Source organism: Astyanax mexicanus, chromosome 8 (genome assembly GCF_023375975.1).
Source record: "Astyanax mexicanus isolate ESR-SI-001 chromosome 8, AstMex3_surface, whole genome shotgun sequence".
In the NCBI taxonomy this organism is placed as follows: domain Eukaryota; kingdom Metazoa; phylum Chordata; class Actinopteri; order Characiformes; family Acestrorhamphidae; genus Astyanax; species Astyanax mexicanus.
The window spans coordinates 54,989,060-55,014,645 of record NC_064415.1 but is presented as its reverse complement, the minus strand read 5'-3'; the positions used below and the strand labels follow the sequence as shown (position 1 = coordinate 55,014,645).

Below are 25,586 nucleotides of genomic sequence, written 5' to 3'. Positions count from 1 at the left end.
AATCTTATTTGGGATTATTCGCAGTTTAATCTTTTGAAAGTCCTTGTTGAGTTTGGAGGATCTAGTGCTAGGCTAAGTTTCGAGTCTTTTTGGTGCCATCACTATCTCAGTTGAGATTTTGGGGCTAATCAAGTTTTGTGTCAGTAGAACTAGTCAAGTTTTAAGTATATTTTTATGCTATATGATATATTTAACTAAAATTGCTGATCCAAACAACCAGTGATTTATAAAGGAAAATTGTGGAAATTATTAGGGGTGCCCAAACTTTCGATTCAAACACCTGTGAATCAAATCCCTGGTATGCAAGACCAATCAAGTAAAAAGTAAGAAGTTAATGTCATATATATGACAAGTATCCACTCCATTGGACATCCACTTTAATCAAAAAAGCCAAGTTTATTTGTAAGCATACAGACAAAATAGGTCTATTAATAACTTGAATAACTTACAACAGCAAGGAAACTGAGCAAAACATTATTCAAGCAGAATAAAACAGCAAAATAATTTTACAAAATTAGTTAAGAGTTCAGCGATCCAGAAATGGAGGGATTGAGGTGAGTCACTAAGTTCCATGTACATGTACGGCAAGCTTCCTAGGACCATTTCTGCCCAAACACAGGCCAATTACAGCACAGGTAATACAAATATAAAGTGTTGAGCCAGCCAAAACATTAAGACGACATACTTAATGTGTTGACAGACCTCTGCATGCTACCTCAAAAACTCTTTTTAAAAACAGATTTTTGAAGATGGCACAAAGACAATGCAACAGATCACAGGTCAACATTGCACCAAACCTACCCATCCAAATGATGTTAAAAAAAACAGGACTCATTTCAAAGAACAGCGATTAGCACTGGGAACCTGATGGGATTTTTAGATGCTACACTGTGTTTTGTGAGGCATTTTGGTTCAGCCCAGATAATGTAGCCTGTGGTGCCCAACACCCTGTCCCTTCTTAAACCAGTTGGTCTGTAGATACTAACCACAACTGACTCAGAGCTTTCCTTAAATCCTTAAGGTTTTGTAGGTACTCTGACTGGACATAACAATTTGGCACATAATAGTGTGGCTAAGGTCTTCATGCTGAGCCAGTGCATTTCTTCTATGATGAGAACCAACTGTTCACTACAGTGTTTCAGGTCTTTTGAGCTGTTCGACCATTGCGCTAACATGTGTGCAACAATGTTGCATGAGCTTGGTAGCCTTGGTAACATGCTAACAGCACTTTAGCAATGTTGGACAAGGTTAGCAGTAATATGGGTGTGCTAAAGCCGATTTATGTAGCATGGTTACTCAACTGTACTTGGGGCCACAGACAGCCTATTGGCTAGCTGGGCTGTATTAACACTGTGGTAGCAATGATGGACTAGGCCCTGTGTTTGGCATGCTAATGCCATGTTAGCAATGTGAGATAAGCCTGGTTGCTAAGCTTGTTGGACGAGGCTGCTAGTAATTTGTGACGAGGCCTATAGCCATTCGCAAGTTTTGGGAATGAAACTGGAAACATCCAAAATGTACCAAAATTGCAGAGTGTGAAAGTGTGAAATTTGAAAGTGCAGTTTTTCAGCTTTTGCTGTTAAAGCAGCTTCAAACTGCACAGATTTTTGTACTGAAACATGTAATCTTCTCAATTTATTTTTTTTCTTTGTCCTGAGCCAGACAGCTCTGACCAATCAGAGGAGACAATGTGCTTGCGTGGTTTATTGGTGCGTATTTTGATGCGTTTAGGTTTATGCCTTTGTGAAAACAAACCAAACAGAGGGATAAAATCTCCAATTAACAAACTTATCAAAGGATCCAGACCATAAAAACAAACTACAGGCGTGAAAACGCACCAAAAAGAACCACAGTCTGGACCAATGGATCAGAATTCGGTGTGACCAAAAGAGGTGGTCTTGGTTTGGGGCAACTGAATTATAATCTGGTTTATTTGAAGTGTGGAAACACTTGTTTAAATGGTTGGCCTCAATGGCAGCCTCTGACAAAACACAGTACTAGTCCTGGTCCTGATTAAGTAATGCAGCAAATGGTAAAGGAACTGTAACCAGGTTAACAGGTCTGCATCAGCACAGAACATTAGATCCTTCAGTTGAAAAGAGGCCTTCAGTGAATCATCTCTCTTAATGCAGAGCATCCCGAGGCTTCCACAGCTGCCTAAAAGGCTGTAGGCTTTAGAGAGCAAATCAAATAGCTTAGTGGCACAGTACCAAAAAAAACATCCTGTTTAACTGAAACAGATACAGAGAGGGAGGGAGACGATCATGCAGAAATGAGCAGGGAATATTTTAGTCACCTTGGCATCATTATGCAACCTGAAAGTGTTAGAAAACAACCCCCACAAAAAGCACCAATTTAAATCTAACCAATTACAGCTACAAAGAAACAAGCTGAAAAAAGAAAAGCAGCCAAATATACAAAATATCAATATCAAGAACATGCTGGTATACAGAATATATCATGTTACAGGAGAACACAGACACTTCTGGAGTCACAGTCCACTCAGGGATGGGCACTGCTGGTCATTTTGCCCTTGGGTGGACAATTAGTCTGACACTGAAGAAAACGAAGTTACTGAGAACGAGCAGCAGCACTAAAGTCTTTAGGTTTGCTGGTGGAGACAAAGCAAATCCAGGATCCAGTCATTCAGGAAAGGACATAGCAATGAGTAAGAACCTGGATGTTGGGTTATCTGTTATCCCCTGGAAAGAGGAATGGCTGCTGGGTAAGATGGATGAAATATGGTGTGTTTTTAGATGATATTGTATTAACACTGGGAATATTTTAAGTTGGCAGCAGGTTGGTTTAAAATAGGTTTAAGGTTGCGTTTTCACACCAGCACTATTTGATTCGGTTAAAACAGACTCTGGTTTGTTTGTACTCTGAGTGCGGTTCAATTGAGCAGGTGTGAAAACAGAAATCGCACTCGGTGCGGATCAAAACTACCCAAAACTAATGGTCCCAACCTAACTCTGGAGCGGTTCGCTTGTGGTGAGAACGTGATCCGGTCTCGATCCGACACAGCTATCAAATATACTCCTTTTTTGAGCTATACTTCTGATAAGGCGCAGTTCAATCTGATTTATTACCACAGTTGAACAAGCGCTGTCTCTGCTGCTCCATGCTGTTTATTCGTGCGGCCTGTGCTGCATTCACTGCTTGTCACAGCGTGCTGTACCAAAATTAATACTTTAAACCACCCCTGGCTCAAAAAAACAGCATTCACACTCGATCAAATGTACCAAAATTAGAGAGCAAGTGTAAAAACACTGTGTTTAAATGTGCAGCAGCATTTTTCAGTTTTCTGTATTAAAGCAGCTTCATACTGCACATATATACAGATATACGCGCTGGAACACAGAATCTTTTCTTACTATATTTACTTTCTTGCTCCCACAATAGACAGCTCTGGCCAATCAGAGTAGACAATGTGCTCGTGTGGTTTATCCCTGTGTGAAACCAAACCAAACAGAGGGACTCATTAACTGATCCAGACCATAGAAACCAAATACAGGTGTGAAAACACCCCTAAAAGAACCACAGTATGAACCAAAGGATCAAACTTTGGTGTGACCAAAAGAGGTGGTCTTGGTTAGGACCAACCGAATTATGATCTGGTTTGTTTAAAGTGTGAAAACACTTGTTTAGATGGTTGGACAAAAAGTTGAGACAGGCAATTATTACCTCTTAGACTGTACAAAAAGAATAAAGCCATTGTTGTAATAAAATCAGACTCTCCTTTGCGTGTCTCTAAGCAGTGTACTGTATCTACTGTAACTGTAGATTAACCCTTAGTTATTAACAGAAATCAAAGGCATCTCAAGGGGAGTCCGATTTTGGCAGGTAGGTAAAATTTGACACCTGGCATGGAAAATTAAGATTCGCTTGTGTGATACCAAAAACAATTATTTTATGAAACACCCAGCAAAGTGTAGATGAAAAAACAAGACAGCATTATTCAGTAATATTAATAAGTAATTAGTAATTTGGACAAAATGTAAACCTTTTAAACTTAATAAATTCCTCATTTCCACAGTAACTGCACAGTAAACTTGACAATGAACCATAAGTAATGTCATAAGTAATGAGTTGGTTCTATGGTAGCCACTGAATTGCTTTGTTTTGTTGCAGTTCAATATAGTGGTAATACATAGAGTATAAGTAAGCACAGTGACTAGGATAACAGTAGACAAAAGCCCTATCCGGATGGGATTAGTTTCTCAGGCGGTTCTGGGGTAATTTTCTCTTTTATAAGGGGGTCCTCTGTGATTTTATTCCCGTCCGGAACGACCATGTATGTGTTTTTCTCAGACGTCCTCTGAGAAAATTACAGGCTGAATTATCTACTGTTTTTCGCTGAACTCCTTGGTCCTCCGGTAATTTTACTCCCGTCCGGAAAACATCTCTGAGTTTCGTCTCCTCACACTTAATAAAACAGCTATTTGTCCACTGCTGCGCACCGTAATTACACTTTGGGTGCACGTTTCCACAGAGATCCACGTAAAAAACACAACAGCGAGTGGAAATGGAGGAGCTACTGAACGTGATCTCATGTGACCGAGAAAGCCAAAAAACTCACTGGTGCTCCTGTTTTTTCAATTGCAGTCCTGATGCAAGAGTGAAATATTTTTCACAGACGACCCCCTGAGAAACTAATCTCGGCAGAGTAGGGCTAAAGTGTGTTTCCGACACACAAGTTTTGCTGATCTTCACTGTCCCCAGCTGTCCCGATCATCACTCTCGTCAGTATTGGACTCGTAGCCGGACGCGATGCCAGACTCTCTGAAGCCGGGAGTCTCGAGAGAGTTGAAGAACTGACCCTCGGTGGGAGACGCTTCTGCCAGCTGCTCATCGTCCTGACCCTGCCCAGAGTCTCGGTCCTGCTCCTTCTTCTTCTCCTGTGCTGGACGTCCAGGAAAGAAGCAGAATGCAGAATTGAGTTGGACCAGGCTGGACTCTCGGGGGGCGCCGCCTTGTGGAGAGGAGGGGCGGGGCAGGCCTGTCGCAGCGTTAGCTCTCAGCGCAATCTCCAACAGGCTGTCCTGAGATCCCACTGCAGGAGAAAAATCATCAGGTCATACTGTAGAGATCATCAGACAGTGAGATTCCACAGACCTATCACAATGAGGTATCTAGAACCCATGCGTCAAACACAGACCAGTATGGCCTGCAAAATGATTTTGGTAACCTACTAACATTAGCCTGTTTCCCAATCTTCTGTAAAGATTTAAAGGTGCTCATTACTATCTTACACCCCATCAACAATCTATTTTCATGCCATGCACCCATGCCATTAAAATAGAAGTGGAGTTTAGAAACCCTTTAAGAACATTAAATACCACTAAAATAATGAAAACATAATAGCATTACCAAGCAATTATATCACTTTAAAGACAACAAATTGCAATGAATCATAGTTTGGGAAATCATAGTTCTTGCCAACCCAGATAGCAATGCTGGAGCAGCATTAGCCACTAACTTCAGAGGTGAGTATATTAGACTGTAGTCTGCGTGTTAATCATGTTAATACTAGCTACGTGGGACAAACCGCTAGGTAATATCACCCTGTCTTACCGAAACACTCTGGGCTCCTTAGTGCAGTGCTGTTTAGCAGCATTAGCCGCTAACTGCTGTTAGCGTTAGGGCTTAAATGCTAATGATGACATTGCTGCACCCAGCTATGGTAGAAATCTGAAAATCAAAGCTTGCTGTAAATAACTGGAAGCCCTTTACTTTAGGAGAGAAATCTGTGTAGATTAACATTCAGTGCTCGTTTAATGTTTTTATATGAATTACAGTTTTGTTTACTTAACTTGTCTTAGCTTTATAGGTCTCGCCACCCAGTGAATAAGAAGGAAAACATGGCGACACCCCTGTTTCTTGCTAGTGTCGCATAATGCACCTTATGTATGGGACCAGAAAATAATATGGTATAATACGGTGCACCTTATAGTTTAAAAAAATACGGTAGTCTAAAGTTTTTAAATAATATATTTTAACAGCATTGCAATCTGAAACTTTGCATCTTTTGGGTGCAGCTATTTTTGCAGCTATTTTGATGGTGATGAGTGATGAGATCACACATTCCCGTAGAGCTGTGAGACTCACTGGAGGAGGTGGAGTGTGCTCGCAGCTCCAGCTCCTGGATGTGTTTGACCAGCAGGGAGAGGTGCTGCAGGAGTTCACTGTTCTGCTGAAGGAGCTGCTCCACCCGGGACTGAGCCTCCGCCCTCGCCCGCGACTCCACAGAGAGCTGCTGCTGGAGCAGAACCGCCTGGCAACAGACAAACAACAAACGACCAATCAGCAGCCATTAAATTAAACTTATGACCCCTGGAACTGGTTTAACTTTTAAAAAATTCCCATAGAGATAAATGTCATAATTTTAAGAACTAACAATTGCTGTTTCTATTACATACTAATACCGCAGCAACTTCTTTTCAACTGTGTGCAATATTAATGCTTACAAAAAGTAATTAACATACCACAGCAACCACCTAGAATAGCACAGCAACACCATAGCAACAATAAAATAGCAACCAGCTAGCCACATTCCACCAATCATAAAAGATAAAAGCCCTATGCATTATCTAAGCAAACATCCGAAGAGACAAAACATTGCAACTGCTCAGCAATACCATAGCAACCACTTAGCAACTGCATAGCAACTACATGATAATGACATCATAATAAAAATGCTTAGATAAACACCATAGCATCTTCTTTGAACACCCCAGCAACTGCTCAGTAGGTGCACAGAAACCAGTAATGTGTGTAATAATGTACAGGTGCATCTCAAAAAAATTGTATATCAATAAAAAAGTTACATTATTTCAGTAATTCAATTCAAAATGTGAAACTAATATATTATATAAATGTATTACAAACAGAGTAATCTATTTGAAGTGTTTTGTATTTATTTATTTTATTGTTGCCAATTATGGCTTACAGCCAATTAAACCGCAAAAATCAGTGTCTCAGAAATTTTGAATATTATATATAGACCAATTGGTACTTTTGGCAGTGTGGGCAGTGTGCCAAGTCCTGCTGGAAAATGAAATCCACATCTCCATTTAACCCTTGTGTGGTGTTCGGGTCTGTGGGACCCGTTTTCATTTTTCATCAAATGATACTAAAAATATATTTTTTCTAACTCAAACTCATTGGCTCATTTTTTGTGAAAAACATATATCAAAACACATTTTCGATAAACACACACTGTACCCCCCCCCCCCCACACACACACACACATTTATATTACATACAGTATGTTTGGCCAAGGGCTAATAAACATTGCTTCATTTGTAAATTTTAAACTAAACAAATTTTCTACTCATATCTTGAGTTTAAATCATTTTCTTTTACATTTTATTAAAAAACGAACAAAAAAAGAGTAGCACTTTTTGAAAGAAATGTAACATAAGAAAGCTAAAGGGCAAATATTAACCATGTAAGCTGTGTTTATATTGCTTGCAATTTAGGTGAAGCGAGCATGTGTAAAGCATTTTAATGTAAAATTGCTTAATTTTGCTGAATTAAATACAAGTAACAAAGTAAACGAGGAACAAAAATATGAACACCACACAAGGGTTAAGTCTTTGAACTTGATATAACACAGTGGATCAACACCAGCAGATGACATGTCTCTTACCGTGTATAAATAAGCATGTGTGTGGTTAATGTGTTCCTGTAAAATGGTTTGTAGGTGATCATTGGTGGAATGTGGTCTAAATATTTTGAGAACCTCTACATCACTGGATCCAAAATCTGAATTAGAGGATAATAGAGATGAGCAGCAGATGTGGAAACGTCTAAATGTCGTGTCAGAGTGTATCTGTGTGAGTAGAGCTCCTGCCTGCGCTGAAGCCGCCTGGTTCTTCTGCTCCTGCTGCTGGAGCTGCCTCTGAAGCAGCTGCACCTGATGGCTCACAGTCAGGGGCTCGGACACGGGGGACGCCAGTCTAGACGGCTCTGTTTCCAACACGGGGTCTTCAGATACATCCTGGAGACAAGAGACAAGGGTTCTGACTTTTAACTAAATCTAAGCAACTAATATTATCTAATTTTAAGCCAATACATTTTATTTTTTTTCTCTTGATAAGAATTGTGTCTTTCTATTTTGTATATAGTATTGTGTATGTGTAGATTGATTTACTAATTTTAGGAATAACAATCTTATTTAGTTTTACTTAGAATCTACAGCTTATTTTAAGTAATTCAAACTTAAAATAAGATCATTTTACTTGATTTAAGTCTTACTTCACTCATTTTGAGACTTTGTAATGCCTATTTTATGAAAGTTTACTAAGAAAAATTTGCTTATCCGAATGGCAGATTCTTTTCTTTTGCTATTTTTTTGCTTAATTTATGCATTTTTTTTTGCTCAATTTACATATATTTTGTCTAGTTTTTGCCAATGGATTTTTTGCAGGGCATTTCTAAAGCAAGTCATATGATTTAGCAGTTAGTAGCCTTATAGACTGAAAAATACCATATTAACCCTTTGATTTATACTCAACATGGGTCAAAAGTGATCCATTTATTTGCAATAAATTAGTTTAATCATTCAGTATTCAAGGTATTTCTCCCATGGGTAAACATGGGTAAAAAAAATCAATCAATTTTTTCATTTCTTTTATTTTCGTTTTGTATTGCATGTAAATTGCATGTAAAAGTAAAAAAAAAAATGTTTGATCTTAATTTTTTACCAAGTTTTGTTGTTATTGTTTTTATTCTCATTTTATTTTTTTTTATTTTTATTTTATTCTTAGTTTTATATCTTATATATTGTACTCTGAGGATTTAAAGGACGTTCAAAATCCCACATTGAACTGTTTCTATCGTGTTTTTATCAGCTAATCAGAAAGATAGTTGACAGAAAAGTGACAGTTTATATATTTTTTAAGCTTTTCTTTAATGCAGCCACTTGTCATTCACTATTACATACATTTAATTGCCTAAATGTAAGTTTTATCTTTAGCTTTTCAAAGAATGAATGTTTTCAAAACTACAATTTGTAGGTAGTGTTATTATAGTAGTATAGTAGTAGCATCAAAAATAGGGAAGCATCCAGAATATAAAATTCCTAAATCTAAAAGAGTTTGCACACTGCAAAAAACTAAATCTTAGCAGGTGAAATTTTCGATTTTTAAGGCAATAGATCTTATTTTATTTTCTGATAAGACTTTTTGTCTTATTAAGCATTGTAAGTTTTAGATTAATATTACTTATTTTCGGAATAATGATCTTATTCAGTCTAACTTAGAATTGTCATCTTATGTTAGATAGATAGATAGATAGATAGATAGATAGATAGATAGATAGATAGATAGATAGATACTTTATTTATCCCGAAGGAAATTTAGGCACAAAAGTCATCAATCAAGTTATTCTAATTCTTGTTTCCACATTTAAGGCAAAAAATCTGTGATTTTTCCTTGATTTAAATCTTTTTTAAAGAAATATTACCAAGAAAAATTAGCTTACCCCATTTGGAAGAGTTTTATGCTTAATATAAGCATAACATCACACATCTCTGCACCTTATCCCAACTATACACTTTATTATACCGTATCGGTACTGCACTGTCCTGTCTTTAAATTGTCTCGTCTTTTGTATTTATTGTATTTATTGTTATTTAGTGTTATAATTTTATAATTTTATGTTGCACTGTCGTCACTCCTGCACTTTATGTTGTCTATTGCTTGTGGTTCTATGTTGCACCATGGTTCCGGAGGAACGTAATTTCATCACACTGTGTACCTGTACTCAGATGTAATGACAATAAAAGCCTCTTGACTCTTGACTTGGCATATGTGTCTAAATTTACATATATTTTGTCTAGTTTTCACCAATGGATGTTTTTGCAGTGCAGCTTTTAGCATCTGTTACATCTGTTGCTGGAGAATCAGAGACTATTCCACACAGTCAGACATTACAAATATATGAGGACTCATCACACAGTCTCTTTCAGACTCCCTGATACCTCGACAGCTACAGCACACGGAGGTGGAGAGACAGAGTCTGTGGGGGTGTTCTTTATATTTTATTCATCACAGACACTGTGGGAAGCTAAAAACACATGTAAAATGTATGTCTATATGATGTATTATTCATCACTTTCTGAAGGAAGAGAAGCTTTAAGCTTTAAAACTGTCGTTTCAGAGCTCTGAGTATTTTAATGCTGCTCCAGGAACCTGCTATTAAACATCTTATTAAACACCATTAATGAGATCATTAAGCATTTCTGAGCATACACTGATCAGCCATAACATTAAAAGGTGACACTGATTACCTAATTTCAACTGTAACTATTTACGTTGTGTGATTTACAAATTAGGCAGCAAGTGAACAGTCAGTCATCTAAGATTATATGTTGGAAATTGGGATATATCGTTGCTATCCAATGAAAAACAAGTATCTCCAAAACAGCAAGTTTACAGGGAAGAAAAACGTTTTTCTAAGTATTTCTACTGGTCAGTTCCTCAAAAAAAGTGGCACAGTGTAAAGGACAGTTACTCTGTTCAAATTATGTAGTAAAATTAAAAAACTAGATACTTTACAAAAATGTACAGATTTGTTTTTCATTGGACAGCAACGATTTTCAAAATTAAGCAGGTGGTTTAGATGTTCCAGCTGATTGATGGTTTAAATCAAGTCATCTTGAGTTAGAGAAATGTTCCTACTCTGAGAGACACAGTACCTTGGCGTCTTTGTTTTCGACTGATTCCTCTGTGGTAGTTTCTGAGGGGGAAGTCTTCTCCTCTTCACTTCTCTCCTCCTCCTCTTTCACCAACCAAGCTGCCGATGCAAAAGAATCAAATTTAACACCTGTTTTTTTGCTAACTAACTAACCAACCAACCAACCAACCAACCAACCAACCAACCAACCAACCAACCATCCATCCATCCAACCAACCAACCAACCATCCATCCAACCAACCAACCAACCAACCAACCAACCAACCATCCATCCAACCAACCATCCATCCAACCAACCATCCATCCATCCATCCAACCAACCGGCCAACCAAAAAAACAACTAATTTCCTAAATAACTAATTAACCAACCAGCTAACCAACCAAAAAAACAACTAACCAACTAACCATAACATTATTTAATTTTATCTGTTAAATGTGGAGTTTTTAAAGCAGCCTCACAACTACTTGGAGAGAAAGCAACCTGCTAAAGTTATGCAGCATCTAGAGTTTAGTTTCCCACTTGTAGATACGATTTTGTAGGCTATAAGAATGCAAGTTTATATCAGAACTCCCCAGGGTGAAAAATCTCAGGAACTCCAGAACCTGCAGTAAACAATCACTGAAGATCAAGATGATGTGTCTCACTACCTAACCAAACAATCAACCAACCAACTAACTGACCAACCAAGCAACAATTGAACTAACCAACCAACCAACCAATCAATCAATCAATCAATCAATCAATCAATCAATCAATCAATCAATCAATCAACCATTGAACTAACCAACTAACCAACCAACCAACCAACCAACCAACCATTGAACTAACCAACCAACCAACCAACCAACCATGGTACTATAGTACCAGTATTTGAAACTTATAACAGATTAAACCATCGAGTGTGCTCTTACCGTCAACACTGTCCAGACTTTGTTTATGGCAAACCTCAAAAGCCTGGCCGATTGTCCGCACTATCCGCATAGCCTGGCTCTGAGACAAAAACACATTTATTAGCATATACTGTATTCTTTTATGAGTGCCATTATTAGCTGATAATGCACTGTAAACAAAGCTCTCCATGTATTAATCCGCCACAGTGCCTACAATCCAAACAGTGCAGCTACAAACAGAGCAGCAATGGAACTATTTTAACTGGCGGAGTGTTTTTAACCAATCAGATCCTATTTTTCCTCCTTTTAACTCAAAATCTTTAAATAAATAGCGATAATAAGACTATAGTATAATGACAATTATACACTCGAGGGTTCGTGCTATAACAGCAGTGCCAATATTACACATTATAACACTCTCTCTTGTGTATTATTGCTTAATTATTATATTATAAACAATATATACCAAACACATTGGCTGATTGGCAGCATCTGGGGTGAGACTCAAACACATCAAGCAAGGATTATCAAGGCTTGAAGGCTTAAAACAAAAAAACCTTAAAAGAACATGAGGGAAGAAATAAGACATCAGGACGGACAGAGAGAAAGAGAAACAGAGTAAAAAAGAGAAAATTACATTCATGAATCCATTCTATAACAACACTGCTGTCACTGTGATGGATTAGCTCATTTCTGAACAGATGGGTTCTGCTGCTCTGAATCAACTTCCATTACCAGACAGACTCATATAGACTTGTTTGCTCTGTTTACTTGTTTTGAGCTTCACTTCATCATCGAAATTAATCAGGTTCTCTGTAATTAATGAGTTCATTTCTATTAAAAACGGCATGTGTTTAATTTCATGTATCTTAGTAACAGGCAATGTTTTGGAATGAGGCACTACACAGTGCAGAATCCAACATGTTTGCTTATTTTATTTATACCCCTATAATTTTCATTAATCCCACTCCGAAAAAATACTGAGGTTTAATGTAGAGGTTAAAGCAATGGCTACTTAAGAAGAAAAATATGGTGTTGTTGATACTAGAGAGCAGCACATTACCTCCAGCCTCTGATAGTAGGTCTGTCACGATAAGTGTTTTTAATCTATTATATACTGCTCCATGATTTATTGTAATTTTTAAAAGATTTTTTGCTCCTGATATATATATTTATAGTATATTTTAGCTTTAAACATGAAAGCAAAATGGTTTCACATTGACTTAAATTAAAAAACAGAAGTTACAGCTATCCGTGTATTGCTTTACTAAACTGTGTGAAAGACAACTGCAGAAGTAAAACTGTTCTGAGTGTGTTTAAGTGTGTGTGTGTCATGAATCAGGCTGGCCCAAAATGAATGCAGCAAGCAATATTAAAGCTCAAATATGGGATACAACAAAGTAAAAGCCAGAGAAGCCAGCAGGGATTTGTGCTAGGCTAAAAGCTAGCTAACACTACAAAACTGGCTTTCACTTTGGCATTTTTCCCCTCCAACATCTGTTATTACTTTTTATCAGTTAATTATACATTTTTTTATATTATTCATCAATCAAAAACAACTTAAATACATTGTGTACCACCCAGTTATATACAACAACGTCGACAGTTAAAACAGTATAATCTGATTATTGTCTTTTCCTGCTCTTGGGCTCCCCCTACAGTGAGGAAGTGGAAAAAGTGCTTTGAACTCCTCTAAAGAACACACTTTACACGTGCATTTTACAAGCTGAGAGATAAAACACCAAAATCTGAGATGGAAGAAGTATTTGGAATGACATGAGTACTTGTGAGTGTTTTCCTGTCGGCTATTCCGATTGTGCTTTATGTATTTTCACAATTGCTGAGCCTGTAGTAGCAATAAAAGTGGGGTTTACTCCCCTATTTACAGGTCAGCGGAGCATTGACCAGATTTTAAAGCTGTTATTTTAATGTACAAAAAAAATAAAAAATCACACTATCAACTCCTACACATCACGAAAACCAACAGAATTTAAATAAAGGGAAAATAATAATGTACAAATGACTTATAACCAGAATTCAATGGACCTAAATATATTTTTTACCTTATTTTAGCCAATGCTTCACAAGAGCAAGTGCAAAAGCATGAAGGACAAATCGATAGAGCTTTTGGTGCAGTCAATAAAAAGGGGATTAAACCAGCCTCTACCAAACTCATCAGTATTCCACCCTAATCACTCACGTCTATCAGCCTCCTCTATATCCACACCAGATGATTGGAAGCTCTATCAGCTGCTCTGTATGGATGAAGTCATCAGCAACATATTTCTGCAGTAATGAGAGAAGGTTATCAGCTGACCTTTCTCTTGGATTTGAAGACGTTGCAGCGGAACACGTTGCTTTTCTTATCTCTTGCGATGTAACTGAATATTTTCAGGTCCTGGGAATCATGGGAAACGTAGAATATTCTGAAAGGGAGAAAACATATGTGAAACATAGCTGCAATAATGAATTATGTTGAAAATATGTGGACTAAATTCTAATTCTGCCACAATTCTCAGATTTTTTTTTTTGACAATATTATTATTATTATTATTTAGATTTTAAGACCATTTAATGCCACGAATACAATAATAATACAAGAGAATATTAACACGTTTACACTTTACTTGTTGATATTAAGAATATTTAGACATTGGAATGGGACAATAGCATTTAAAGCACCATTTAAAGCACTGTCATCTATGGTCAGCAGAGCTTCAGCCAGTATTTTATATAATTTTTTAGTATAATCTGTGTGGTTCACATCACATTTCCACACCCTGGATTGCCAGGTATAGAACACAACAGCATACAAACAGTGTGCCGCAGCAATGGTAAATGCATTTTTTTCCTCGTAAACAGGTAATCACTGATCTTCAGTAAGGTTTGTTTTAGCACGGACAGTTTTGCTGCCAGTCACGATCATTTCCAACCACTGCACTGCCGTCCACTGTGGGTGATAATGCCTGCTATGATGCCTGCTATGATGTGGCATTACCAGTACACACATGACAGTGTGGATCGAGCAATGTTAAATACCCTCAAAGCTTTCACAGTCCCTAAATCAGTGTTACGACGCCCACAGACACCCCTGACAGCGTTATTGCTAATGCGGCGCTGCAGAACCTGCTGCCTCTCTGAGTGATGAGAGGTTCTGTGGTGTGTACAGGGCTGCAGCTGGGTGTCTGAGAGAGTGTTGGTGCTCAGGAGATTGCAGTGTTTATTATTTGCTCTCAGCATCTGTCTGTTTCATCAGACTCAGGAGCCTCATTGTGGCTCTGATGCTTCGCTCACGAAATTACAGTATAAAATATAATAATGCTGATTTCAGCAGATTACCAGCTTTCTGAACTAATGCTAATACCTGGCTCACACTACAGGATTTCATTTGTACTGTGTTTTCTGTCCTTAATGCTTGTGAGGTGGGACAAAAAAAATTGATAGATTGTATAATTTTTTATTTGGGATCCATTATCAATGTGTGGCATCAAATATCGGTATTTATATTGAAACATAGGTGCCTTAAACTCTCCAAGTTGACTTACTAAAGCTACTACTTCATTACTCCATGTGGTGGCGCTATAACTGATATCAATAAATTCATAAGAAAAATCTTCGTATTGGCTTATTTAGTAACATTGATGCTGTGAAGTATTGTAGAGACCATCATTATGTCTAGCCACGGGCAACGTGTAGGACAACCCCATTTCCCTAAGTCCTCACATCCTCAGAGGAAAGCGCAGCAACTCGGTTCTGATACATCAGCTCACAGACGCAGCCTTGTGCTGATCAACATCACCCTATAGGAGTGATGAGGGGAAAGCGCACCATCTACTGTACCCACCCAGAGAGAGCAAGGCCAAATGTGCTCTCTCAGGGCTCTGGCAGCTGATGGCAAGCTGCATGATCGGGCTTCGAACCAGCAATCTGCCATGGTGGGAATGGGAATAGTATGTTTTAAACTTTTTAAGCAGTAAATTGAGATTTTTGTATACAAAATTGCTGAATAAACAGGTATCACATACTGAACAACTACTTACACATGGAAATATGCAATACTTCTTGCTGTTTACCTGTAAATAGGGTCCTGCGTCAGTGTTACCTGACTCTCATCCCAGCTGTACGCATTTTTCTGGAAGAAATATTTAGCATTAAATGATAATCCACAGATTTACTATAATCCCAGCTAACAAGTAACACTTTCCTTTATATATACGACAATGAGAAAGCAAGGCATATTAGACTTTTACCTTTTTCTTCTTGCGCAAAACCACTTTGACGCCGTCCACTGCAACGACAAGGCTGACTTTAGTCTTCTTAATGTTCTTCACTTTAAACTCGTACTGGAAAACAAATAAACAAGTAAAAACACATTGAAATTCTGATGTTTAGATATTAGATATTCTACTCATACAGCGGTGATCTCTTCTGCAAAGACTAGACTTCAAACTGAAAAATAAAGATGATAGATATAGACTTGTTTCTGTTGGGAGATCTGTTGATATATATATATATATATATATATATATATATATATATATATATATATATATGTTTACTGCAGTGTAAACAAGAACAAGAACAAGACATAAACAGAAAACCCACAGGGCTGAGCTGAGAACGAATTGATCACTCACAACACTGCAGCTCTTTTCATGCGTTCCTTGAGTTTGGGCAGCTTAAGGGAACTTAAACTCTTTTTAAGTCATCCGAATTAGCAACCCTGTGCTAGCTTTTAGCAGAATATTGTAAAAAAAAAAAAAAAAAAAAGATATTATAAGGGGCATTAAACCCACTCATTTTAGTTGACTCCACACCTCAGCTCAAATTTGAAAAAGATAAAAAAAAAATGGGAAGGGTAGTTTGGGAGGGGCACTGGGTGATGTATGGGTTTAGAGGCAGGGCAGAAGGAAGAGAGAGCTAATTGGCTGAGAGCTGCAGCAGCAGCATTGTGCCTCTGGCGGTATTAATGACTGACTGATTTGTATATTGTGAATGTCCACAATATTGTACCAAAGGACACAGATATTATCCTTGACTATAGCACAGTTGAAACTGTAGGGGCGCTGCAGAGGCAGAAATGACTGCAAAAAGCTAAAAATGCAGTAAAATTAATACAATTTTGTGGACCAAACCAATTCTCCTTGAAAAAACAAACATGTCTCCACTTTTGGAAACAGGTGCTTGCTCATGAAGAGAATTATGTCATTCGTAGGGTAAAGCAATATATCGTAACAAATGGTAAATTTTAGACGATTCAGATTGGTCAAATGTGTCAAATGGGTGGGAAAATTTTGATATGATGAGTTTAAAATAAAAGGTAAAGACCTGGATGAATCAGTGTGGAGGATGTGCCTTGAAACAGTCTTATGGACAATATAGTCATATTTTATTTGATGATACTATCAAAACGATACAGAATATATTGGGATATATATATACCCAATGCCCAACCCTGCTCATTAAAACTTTTTGGCTCCAGTGCAGCAGACTGGATTATAAAAGGTCGGATTCTAATCAAACTGTTTTTTTTGACAGATATATTGTAATATAAATAATTGTGATAAACAATATTACTCAATAGATTAAAATATATTAAAAATTGTATTAATAATGCACTTACACCCTTTGAAAAAACTATATTTTTAAGAATATATAGATATTGAACTTTAGGTATTGTGATACTGAGAACATTTAAACTAAATTTATTGGGTTCATGTTCACATACTGTACGATAACGTCAATAACATAATCTAATCTGAACATATATCTGACAGTAATATACATTTAAAGCTAATGTCTGCCCACAAATCTAAAAAGCAGCATCAACTATTGAACAGAGCACTACTTATTCCTCAGCACCTTCTCCAAAAAGACTCTCTCTATATTCCTCAAACGGCAAAATAAAAGCCAGGCATGCCTGCAGAAGCCTTGCTCTGGTGCACTGCTGTTGTCATAAATCTGAAACGGGCCCTGGAGCAGGTCCAGAGACTGGTGTAGCCGCGGTACAGAGAGGAAAGTTTCTGGAGCAGAGGACGTGTTCTCTGAGATCTGCTCCCGTGCAGATAAGGGTCGAGCTGTAAGAGAATATATTCATGATGCTGTAATGATGCCATCAATCAGTCCTTCTTCTCTTTTTGCAGCGTTACAGAAGAACATGACAAGCGGAAGCGGGTGTTTTTTTTTCCAGAGGACGAGACTTCACGACTTGTGAAAAAATGCATAAAATAGAAAATCAGCTACTTGTTTAGCAGATTTGGGTTCTGCGAGAATATAGCCAGCCTCATTCTGTCATCCTTAATCCCTGCTGAGCAGCAACAAAATGTGATATAAAATTAAGCATGATCTGTGAAGATACAGCGACCTCCATAATCATTGGCACCCCTAGTTTGGTCAGAAAAGACCAAGATAGTGTCACATCCTTGCCCTGTACCTGTCTGTCTCTGTGTCTCATGTGTTCTCTGTGTTTGTTTATCTCAGTGTCTCCGCCCCAGTCCCATTTTCCTCCATGTGACCTCACCTGTGTTTCATCTGTAGCTCCACCCCCTCATTTACCTGTTCCCCGGGTCTGTCTGTGTTCCTGTTCCTGTGTTTTTCTGTACCTGTCCCTGTCACTGTGTTTGTGTCTGTTCCTGTTAATGTCTGTTGCCCAGGTCCCTGTCCAGTCCCCTGTCCAGTCCCCAGTCCAGTCTCCATTCTCTGTCCAGTCTTACCACAATAAAAGCATTTTTTAGAGGGGAAGGAAATGTATAAGAAATAAATTTAAGCAGGACTGCTATGTTTCATTCGTTCATAGGAACACATTTCAGCTATTAATAAAAAACTAAATTATATGGTTAAAAAATCTGGAGTACTTTTATTTTTAAGGGCATTTTCACACCATGCACAAAAAAAAGCGTCCTAACAAACTGCTCGAGCTCATTGTCTCCTCCTCCTTGTGTCTGTCTGTCCAGTCCCTTGTCCAGCCTCTGTCCCCGTTCTTTGTCCAGCCCTCTGTCCAGTCTTTGTTCCAGTCCCCGGTCTCGTCCTCTGTTCAGTCCCTGTTCCATGTCTAGCCCCCTTTTCCTGTCAAGTCTCCAGTCTTTTACTGTGTCCTTTCTGGCCCCTCTTTTCCGGCTCCTGGGAGCTGTTTTTTCCCGCCCCAAGAATTGCATGTTTGAGGGGGGCTCCTCAGTGTCTCCACCCCAGTCCTGTTTTCCTCCACGTGAACTCACCTGTGTTTCATCTGTAGCTCTGTCCCCTCGTGTACCTGTTCCCCAAGTGTCTCCCATTTCCGTTTCCCGCACAAAAGGCATGCACTAATTCTCTTAATTAATAATGGGTGTGTTTTGGGCGTAACATGAAATGTTGTCATTCCCTTTAAAAGGCAGGTGAGCTATGACTTTGGCGTGTTCATATCTTAACAGTGCTGCGCTTTTGTGCGTCTCAGCAGAGAAAGGATACTGACCTGCGCGTTCAAGCTGTGAATATACGCCAGCAGCTCATTTAAAGGAACAGTAATGTTATTTAGTTCTTTATTCTATTTATTGGATTATTGAGTTAAAAGTTGGGGTTTGAGCTGTTTTATGCCCATCACCTGCTCCAAACTATTCTGTTACCTATAGAGCATTATGAGATTGTCTTACACACTCTTAGATTATGTGTTTTGATTTTAAAATCCCACTCACCCGTATCCTCCTCATGGCTGCCAGGATCTCCAGCCTGCTTTTGGGTCTGACAACGTCCAAACTGCCCACAAACTAAGAAAAACGGAAACACATGAAGTTACCAGCAATCTAAAGATCATAGTGGCGGTGCTTTTGACCGCTGAACACCTTGAAGTAATTGGTACTTCGACTTTTTAAGGTGGACCGGAAAATCCGAATAAGACACTGGCGAATAAGACGCCAACTTCAGCCTCGTGAAGTCTCTGATATTTTTATTTAAGTAAAGGCACTTCCTTTCTCTCTAAGACTCGCCAACAATCTGAATTATGATTAAATGTACTGCTTCATTACTTCACATGGTGGCGCTATAATCAAACGAATAGGGTAAACCTCCGGTGAAGAATATTGGTTGCCAATAAATCCACAAGACTTCACAGTATCGTGATACAATCGTTATTGTGGAAAAAGTATCGTGAATATTATATCAGGAAATTGGTCTGGAGCTAATCTGGTCAACCTCTTTGATTAGGGTTGCCAGCTGTTTTTTTTTTCAGGTGAGAAAATATTATTAACACACCCCATCCATCTAACATCAGATGTGCAGGAATATTCAACATCTGTACTGTAATAATCAATATGCAACAGGTTAACTAGGCTTATGGACACAGAGAAAAGAAGCTCATAAATGGCCAGGTCTGGTCAGGTATACTAGTCACGTTTTATTACAAATAAAATATAATTTCCACCCACCTTCACCTCAAACGTGACACCGTACTGAAAGATGTCGTCGTTGTCCGCGGGCGTCCTCGGCTCCAGCGTGTCATCCACCAGGTTATACTTGGTTTTCTCGGGCATTTTGTAAATATTGTGGCTTTAAATCTCAGAAAAAACACAATATTAAAGCAGTGATTTCATGTGGTGGCTCAAGACAGTGCAGCCTCGCTTACACACACCACAGTTCCAGCAAATTACAGCAGAAAACTGATGAAATAAATAAAAAAAAATGATAAAATTAATGAAAAATCATCAGTTAAACCTGCAAACCTGCAGCTGTCTGTCTCCTGTATCCCCACTGAACAGGGGCAGATGTGCAGCGTGTTTATTTTTATTTCACGCCCGTTTTCCGACAAGGTCCCGCCCCCTCCTGAGCTGTGATTGGACAAAGAGACAAGCTATTCACAGAGTTCTACACTAGCAGCCAATCGCAAAGCGAGACGCGCAGCGCGAGCAGCCAGTCACAGCGCAGTGATGCGGAGCTGTGCGGAATACGGGCGGGGAAACTGCTGCAGTCTGGGCTGCTCGCGCTGAAGCTTGTGTGCGCGCGCGCTCGGTACTGTACACTGTGGCTATATGCCGAGCACAGCTGACCTCTGCTGGTGTGTTATTGTTGGTGCACGCGAAATACATCTTTTTTATAGTGACACAGATATAGATAAAAAAAAAAACACCAAACAAAGGCTGAATTGTGATTGCATTACATCTTTTAATGTTGATAAAGAAAAAAAACCTTTAAACAGCCGTTATTTATTTATCATTAATATTATTACTGTTACTATTATTTTTTTAGGTAGGTAGGTGGGTGGATGGAATGATAGATGGATGGATGGATGGATGGATGGATGGATGGATGGATGGATGGATGGATGGATGGATGGATGGATAAAAGGGTAGATAGGTAGGTAGGTATATGGATGGAAAGGTAGGTAGGTAGGTAGATGGGTGGCTAGATGGATGGATGGGTGGATAAATGGATTAGAAGTAGATGGATGGGTGGATGGATGGATGGGTGGATGGATAGAAAGGTAGAAAACAAGGTAGGTAGATGGATGGATGGATGGATGGATGGATGGATAGGAAGGTGGATGGATGGATGGATGGATGGATGGATGGAGGAATGGATGTAGGGATGGCTGGATGGATAGGAAGGTAGGTAGGTAGGTGGGTTGATGAATGGATTGGAAGTAGATGGATGGATAAATGCATGGATAGAAAGGTAGAAAGAAGGTAGGTAAATGGATGGATGGATAGGAAGGTGGATGGATGGATGGATGGATGAATAGGAAGGTAGGAAGGTAGGTACACAGGAAATTTGGCAGTGTTAAATCAACACTGTTAGTGTTAAATTATGTGTAAAGTTTAACACTAATAAGTGTTTATTTAACACTAACAGTGTTGATTTAACACTGCCAAATATCCTGTGTAGGTGGGTAGATGGACGAATGGAAGAATAAAATAATAAATAGCATATAGCTACAGTAATTATTCTGCATTCTGAATTACTGATTGCTTTTGTCATGTAGATCACAATGCTTTACCAGAACATCCAGACATCAGTTTATTAGATTAGTCAAATGAGTTAAACCAGAGGTAAGATCCTGTAAATATCTCCTGAGGTAAGGTTGAATGTCAGATGAATCATGACTGTTACTAATAAGGGGGGATGTTATCACTCATGACTTTACAGTGATTTTACAAATAGTGAGGCTGAATATTGGGAGATCAATAATTCAAACATTTCAAAAGGCAGACAGACAGACAAATAGATAGATACAGTATATGGGAGAAAATGGACTGACCACTTCCTATTTTCCCAATACACCAACACTAGTATTCAACGCTAGAGGGCGCCCGAGAAGAAGTAATTTGCTGAATGTAAGGCTGTGTCCTAAATCTCACCCTAACTCTAAGGTCCTGCTTGAAGTGCATGCTTTTTGAGGCTGTTGAAAAGTGAACAGGTTTCAAACGATTTTATACCAAACCTTAATTTATGATGGTCAGAACATCGTTCCACCTTGTGCTAATTAAGCTAATTAAGCTAATTAAAGTGATTAATTAGCTTATCTGTAACTAAATACTTTAACACATTTATTTTACATCCCTTGTAATTAAAGATACATTATGTATCTTAATTTGGGTAATCCTTTACATTATGTTACAGTCCTTTTTTTTTATTACTAATCGGAAATTGATCAGTTACATCAGTAATGTAACATATTTCATTACTTTTTTTCCAATTTTCTCCCAATTTAGCTATCCCAAACATTGAGTGATGCCGACAAAGTGGTGCCACAACACAAGAAAGGTGAAGTTTAGCACATGCCTCCTTTGACACATGCGACTTAGTTCTGATACATCAGCTCACAGATGTAGCCTTGTGCTGATCGACATCACCCTAGGAGTGATGAGGAAAAAGAGCATCATCTACTGTACCTATCTCTGTATCTATCTCTCAGGGCTCCGGAAGCTGATGGCAAGCTGCATGACTGGGATTCGAACCAGCGATCTCCTGATCATAGTGGCACTACTTTAGACCACCATACCACTCTCAAACCTGCTTATAAGACACTTATTATTATTATGTTTTGTAATCTGCAATCAAATTATTATTGATATTATTATCATTGTTATTATTATTATTATTAAATTCAGAATGCATGATCTATTCCCCGCAATTGTGCAGATCATTTAAACCTAGGACGAATTCCCACTTATTCTCAAATAATATAAAATTCCTAGTTATTCTGAAATAATATGCTATTTATTCTCAATTATTATTATAATTATTATTATTATAAGTATTATTTTAAATAATAACATGATCTGGTCCCTGCAAATGTGCATATCATTAAAACCTGTATCTGCAATCTAAATATAAACAATTTTCAGACACCATTGAACTGCCATTACATCATCAGTGTGTGCTATTTCAGCACGGTTATAATAATAATAAAACATCCGGTGATAGGAAGCGTTTGGCACTGACCCCCCTTCCTCACAGCCACCCTGAGATGTCAAGGTGCAAATGCGCGTCACTTGGCCAGACCTGGACTTAAACCGGCTATAAATAAATAAACACAAATAATAGCTCAGATAATGTGCTGGGGGTCCTCCATGTGTGCTGCTCTCACATTTCGTGGCCAGGTGAGGAAAGGACATCTCGGAACACACTGTACTTTTCGCTGCTATCTTTGCTATTAGTTTTGTAGTGGGGTGGGGGGGTGGGGGGATGGGGGGGCTGGCTGAGAGAGCTGTTATTTCACCGCTGCTTTTTCACCTCAAATCAGGGCAGCTCTTCCTTTACGCCACTTTCCAATCATTTCTCGCCGGCCACATTTCCCCCCAATCTGCTTCCAGACAGATAGAGAGACAGACAGAGAGAGAGAGAGAGACAGAGAGAGAAAGAGACAGAATGCAGGATTATTATGTTCCCCTATCAGAACGAGGGTCAATCTAATTACATTATAAAACTGAATGCTAAAAGCCTTAAAGCACCACACTCCCGACTCTCTCTCCCATTATTGAACAGGAATAGAGCCTCGAATGTCCAGTTTATTTCCTCAGTGCTTCACCTCGAGTGCTCCTGACACACAGACAGCACATCTTGTCTCCTCTTACTAATGCCTGAGAGCCTAGCTGGGGCAAATTTCCACTTATTCACAAATAATATGCTATTTATTCTCAAATAATACATCTGGGCACGACTGATAACGATTTTAGATGTCTAAAAATGCAGACAATCAGAAGAAACCAGAAAAAAATGCTCAAAAACAGAACTACGGGACAAGGAACACCACGACACGACCTGGTCTGGTCTTTTTCTTTATTATAACAGTGTTATAACAGTTATGTAACAACATAGACAAAATTATACACAGTCAGGTCAGAATATCATGATCACCTCTATGTTTCTGAACTGACTTTACACATCTTACCAACTCTACCGACCATTTAGATGCACTTAATCAACCTAATCAATCTAATTTCAATGCTAAATGGATTTAAATGGATTTAAGTAAGTAAATAATATGTTGGTTGGTTGATGCTGCAGTTGGTCTGCAGGTTTAGGTTCAGCAACAGTATGTGCTCTAAAAGAATAAGGTCAGCTGACTACCTAAATATACTGAATATAGACCAGATTATTCCATCAATGGATCCATTTTTTCTTCCCTGATAGAACAGGCATATTCAAAGATAACAACTCCAGGATTGGGATGGAATTGTGAAAGGGTGGTTCAGTCTGGCTTTTAAAACCAGTGATTTTATTTATTTATTTTTGATCAGGCAGCTCTTGGTCTGGTTACATTTTATGGGCATAATGGGCTTTTTGAAGCAGAGTTAGATTTAAATACAGGCTCTGTTCCTGTGCTTTCTTCAGAGATTTATACTCTTAGACTCATAATGTTCCTGTTCCTGCCAGACTCTTAACTACACTGTTCTGTGCTGAACTGCTTAATGTCCCAGAGATGTTCCAGAGAATGTGGCATAAAAGACAACCAGATCTCAGAGTTTTAAAATACAGTGGGCATGTATACAACACAAAATGTGAGTAAGAGTATAACACTGCTATCTTGTCGTTGGACAAAAGGAACAACTGTCCAGCACCAATATTCACATATTAAAACTAATAATTAAATAAAATATCAACATTTAATGCAGTACTTGAATATAAACTTAAAATTTGATTTTTTAATTCAGTTAAAATGTAAAACTCATATAAAGTAATACAGTATATAGATGAGTGTATTTCTTCTATTGTTGATGATTATGACTTACAGCCAATGAAATCCCAAAAATTTGTGTCTCGGAAAATTTGAATATCATTTAAGACCAACTGGTATTTTTGGCAGTGTGGGCAGTGTGCCAAATCCTGCTGGAAAATGAAATCTGCATCTCCATAAAAGTTTTCAGAAGCAGAGGGAAGCATGAAGTGCTGTAAGATTTTGTGGGAAAACAAAACTGCACTGATTTTAGACTTGATAATAAAACACAGTGGATCAACACCAGCAGATGACAGACATGTCTCTCCAAACCATCACTGATTGGTGGAAACTTCACACTAGACCTCGAGCAGTTTGGACTGTGTGTCTCTCCACTCTTCCTCCAGACTCTGATCACTTGATTTACAAATGAAATGTAAAATTTACTGATGATCAGTGATGGTTTAATGGAGAGACATGTCATCCGCTGGTGTTGATCCACTGTGTTTTAGTCTAAAGTCAGTGCAGTTTTGTTTTCCCACAAAATCTTACAGCACTTCCTGCTTTCCTCTGTTACTGACAACTTTTATGGAGATGCGGATTTCATTTTCCAGCAGGACTTGGCACACTGCCCACACTGCCAAAAGTACTGTAAGTAGTGCAGAGCAGGGGAATGCAGCGGGGGAAGGAGGCAGCAGAGCTCCATGACTCACTGCAGAGCGCTGAGGCCAGGTAGGATGGTCTGAACGGGGGGAGGATAACAAACCAGGGCCGAGGCGTGTAGTGTGTGGGAGCTGAGTGGGCCAGTGCTGTCGCCATGGAGACCAGCCTGCATCCATGCGGCGTTTCCAGAACTGAAAAAAAAAATGGT

At 38.6% G+C, this 25,586-nt stretch overlaps 1 protein-coding gene across 1 annotated transcript; it reads right to left on the bottom strand.

The window, feature by feature from the left end:
* Positions 1-376: 376 nt before the first annotated feature.
* Positions 377-20,305, bottom strand: nos1apb (nitric oxide synthase 1 (neuronal) adaptor protein b). Its single transcript, XM_022677866.2, has 10 exons — positions 19,989-20,305; positions 19,260-19,331; positions 15,843-15,935; positions 15,666-15,724; positions 13,910-14,018; positions 11,614-11,692; positions 10,703-10,800; positions 7,856-8,002; positions 6,109-6,274; positions 377-5,053 (listed from the first exon to the last, which is right to left on the bottom strand). Exons 1-10 carry the CDS (start codon positions 20,091-20,093, stop codon positions 4,710-4,712), a joined length of 1,272 nt encoding a protein of 423 aa, XP_022533587.1. The 5' UTR covers positions 20,094-20,305; the 3' UTR covers positions 377-4,709.
* Between the last annotated feature and the right edge of the window lie 5,281 nt (positions 20,306-25,586).

Coding starts and splice junctions, on each gene's coding strand:
- nos1apb (XM_022677866.2), bottom strand. CDS start 20,093: ATGCCCGAGAAAACCAAGTATAACCTGGTGGATGACACGCTGGAGCCG. Junction 15,936..19,259: donor CAGCCATGAGGAGGATACGG/GTGAGTGGGATT, acceptor TTTGTTTTCCAG/TACGAGTTTAAAGTGAAGAA. Junction 6,275..7,855: donor ACCAGGCGGCTTCAGCGCAG/GCAGGAGCTCTA, acceptor GTCTGTTGCCAG/GCGGTTCTGCTCCAGCAGCA.